The sequence below is a fragment of the Apis dorsata genome, unplaced genomic scaffold (genome assembly GCF_000469605.1).
Source record: "Apis dorsata unplaced genomic scaffold, Apis dorsata 1.3 scaffold_2, whole genome shotgun sequence".
NCBI lineage: Eukaryota > Metazoa > Arthropoda > Insecta > Hymenoptera > Apidae > Apis > Apis dorsata.
This window is the reverse complement of record NW_006263305.1, coordinates 7,913-11,035: the sequence shown is the minus strand read 5'-3', so window position 1 is coordinate 11,035 and position 3,123 is coordinate 7,913. Positions and strand designations below refer to the sequence as shown.

The 3,123-nt window shown below is 24.4% G+C and overlaps 3 protein-coding genes across 19 annotated transcripts in view; 2 read left to right on the top strand and 1 right to left on the bottom strand.

Annotated features, from left to right (window-relative positions):
• The window catches only part of LOC102678789 (WD repeat-containing protein 7), a 14,361-nt gene extending 13,627 nt beyond the window's left edge, over nucleotides 1-734 (bottom strand). For 15 of the 16 annotated variants that reach the window (XM_031508889.1, XM_031508941.1, XM_031509272.1 and 12 more), the window contains exon 1: nucleotides 296-450. The gene's annotated coding sequence lies outside the window, so the exon portion shown is untranslated. Of the gene's footprint in view, nucleotides 1-295; nucleotides 451-603 lie in introns of those variants that run through there. The other variant, XM_006607125.2, reaches the window with a different exon arrangement.
• LOC102677310 (methyltransferase-like 26) overlaps nucleotides 664-3,123 on the top strand; it is a 4,273-nt gene continuing 1,813 nt past the window's right edge. The window contains exon 1 of one of the 2 annotated variants that reach the window (XM_006607113.2): nucleotides 664-770. The gene's annotated coding sequence lies outside the window, so the exon portion shown is untranslated. Of the gene's footprint in view, nucleotides 771-1,429; nucleotides 1,452-3,123 lie in introns of those variants that run through there. The other variant, XM_031509607.1, reaches the window with a different exon arrangement.
• Nucleotides 1,388-3,123, top strand: part of LOC102677179 (dnaJ homolog subfamily C member 21) — a 2,244-nt gene continuing 508 nt past the window's right edge. The window contains exons 1-2 of the mRNA XM_031509450.1: nucleotides 1,388-1,446; nucleotides 1,583-3,123. The exon at nucleotides 1,583-3,123 is cut by the window's right edge and continues 508 nt beyond it. Coding sequence (XP_031365310.1) covers nucleotides 1,667-3,123 — 1,457 coding nt within the window. The 5' untranslated portion in view covers nucleotides 1,388-1,446; nucleotides 1,583-1,666. The remainder of the gene's footprint in view (nucleotides 1,447-1,582) is intronic.

Below are 3,123 nucleotides of genomic sequence, written 5' to 3'. Positions count from 1 at the left end.
TATATATATAAGGAAAAAATTTTATAACTTAAATAAATTATTATAATATAAATTTACAAGCAGATCAATTTGTCAGTTAATTAAAAGAAAAGTTTTTGTTTTGACAATATAAAAACACAATATATAGGCTACACACATGTTTTATTTGTAAAAATATAAAAATGTAAATTATTAAATCTATAACATACGTTTTTCTGTCGACATATAAGATAACAGTAATTCAAAAAAACAATTCAAAGCAAGTCGTTAACTGACAATGCAATCAAATAATCCCGTAATAAATAAATGACAAAACCTTGTTATAAAGTAGTCGGAGAATAATCAGTGTTATATTGATATTAATAACAGATATTTTCGGTGATAGCAAATGAAATCTTCATCCATAGCAAAAAGGGCTTGACAAGCATCTACCACAAAGGCCATCGTAACAACGCGATACACTAAGATCTCGAAGAAAACCTATTAAAAGCAATTAGAGGCGTCTGCTATATCACGTTCACGAGATGTCACTGACAATTTATAAAATTTTGATTTTATCGCGTTTATATAATTATTTTAATAAATCAACGCGTGTTCTATGTAAAATAACATAGAAATATTTACCGAAAATATTGAATATTAATGACAACGGCTCCAAACGTCGTAACTGGCGATATATGCCAAAAATCATACAATCCTTACTGTACTTTCACGACCGTGGCCATCTTGATGTTGAGAATAGTCAGATGAATAACGCATACAATCAGCTGTTCCACGTCAAAAGATCCCTAGTAAAATTTTCTCTAATTCAATATAAAATAAAATAGAAGTTACAATATGTTTGATTTTGTTAAAACATTTATTTTATAAAAAATAGAAAATTGAATTAAAAAATTCATTTAAACTTTATTAGACTTTTTTTAATATTATTATTAATAAAATAAATACATAGATAATATGTTAATTTCATTAATATAAAATTATCTCGTTAATTAATAATAGTTATAATAAAAAAAATAATAAAGAAAAAATATAATAATCTTAGACAAAATATATTTAATAATTTGATAACAAATCTTTTCTTATCATTTTAAAGTAAATGTTCATGCTTGATAGAAATCCATATTTACTTATAAGAATTACATTTAAAATTACAGAATTTACTTATAAAAATATAAATATTATATTTATATAATTTTAAAATATATAGTATGATAGCCTTACTTTAATGTATGACTTGAAATAAATGTGACTAATATCTCGTGAACCTAACTTCATGTGAACATGCATTGTATGCTTATGTGAAAATACATATATATAACCTAAAATTTGAAACCTATTCTATGTAGTAATCATATTTAAAAAATAAAAAATTTTATAGTGCAATTATATTTAGAAAGAAAACTATATAATTTTTTACAATTTTAAGATCGATCATTATTGTAAATAATCGTTAAAAAATATTAGGTAAGATATATTTTAGATTTATTGATGTAAATATGTTTTATTTTAAGCTACATATAATATAAAATGTGGTAAAAAAAACTATTAATAAAAGAATATTTATTATTTTATTGATATCAATTCAATAATCTTCTTGTAGTGTATGATTTACATAACTTTATATTACGCGAAGTTAAACTACAATTTTTAATATTGTGAATAAGAAATATTAATTATTGCTACAATGAAATGTCATTATGAAGTATTAGGGGTACCACGAAATGCTTCTGATGATGACTTAAAAAAAGCTTATAGAAAATTAGCTTTGAAATGGCATCCAGATAAAAATTTAAATAATCCAGAAGAAGCAAAAGAACAATTTCAACTTGTTCAACAAGCTTGGGAAGTGTTAAGTGATCCTCATGAACGTACTTGGTATGATAATCATCGTGATGCTATTTTAAAAGGTGGTATTGGTGAAAATTATAAAGATGATTCTATTGATCTTTTTCAATATTTCTCAACTACTTGCTTCAAAGGATATGGAGATGATGAAAAAGGATTTTATACTATTTATCGTAATGTGTTTGAAAAATTAGCAGCTGAAGACTTAGAATATACAAAAGAAGGGGATTCGGATGAAGAAGTTCCAGGATTTGGAGATTCCCAAAGTTCATATAAAGAAGTTGTTCATAACTTTTATGCTTATTGGCAAAGTTATAATACCAAAAAATCATTTGCTTGGTTAGATCCTTATGATATAAGAAATGCTCCTAATAGAAGAGTGGTACGTCTTATTGAAAAAGAAAATAAAAAAGTTCGAGATAAAGCTAAAAAAGAAAGAAATGAACAAGTAAGAAATTTAGTTGCTTTTATACGTAAACGCGATAAACGAGTACAAATTCATACAACTAAATTAATTGAACGTGCAAAAGAGAATTTAAGGAAGGTTGAAGAACGAAAAAAACAACAATTATTAGAAAGACAAAAACAATTAAAAGAGCATAAAGTGTCAGAATGGTCAAAATTTTCAAATATAGAAGCTGAACTTAAAAATATTGAAGCTAATCTTGCTCAAGAATTTGGTGAAAATTTATCTTCTGATGGAGATATGGATGATGAGAATACAATAGATGATAATTCTATGTATTGTATAGCTTGCAATAAAATATTTAAAACACATAAAGCATTTACAAACCATGAAAACTCTAAAAAACATAAAGATAATATTGCAATAATAAAAGTATCTATGATACAAGAAGATATAAATTCTCAAGAAAGTGATATAAACTCTGATTTAATTTTAGAATGTGAAAAAAAATTATCAACAAATTCACAAATGCCTGACTTTTTACTAAATCCTATTCAAAATAATACAAACAAAAATAATACTGCAGAACAAACTTCAGAAGAGGAACTAATCTCAGATGATGAAGAATTTGAAAATTTTAAAATACCAGAAAATATAAAATATTATTCAGAAAAATTTAAACTTGCTACAGATCCTCAAATGAATGATTTTCTTTATGTAGCATCAAACAAAAATGATAATGAATATTTAACTTCTGAAGATGAGATTATCTCTGATCAAGAAAATGAAGAAATACCCAAAAAACAAAAAAAAAAAAAAGAAAATGAATATTTAACTTCTGAAGATGAGATTATCTCTGATCAAGAAAATGAAGAAATACCCAAAAAACA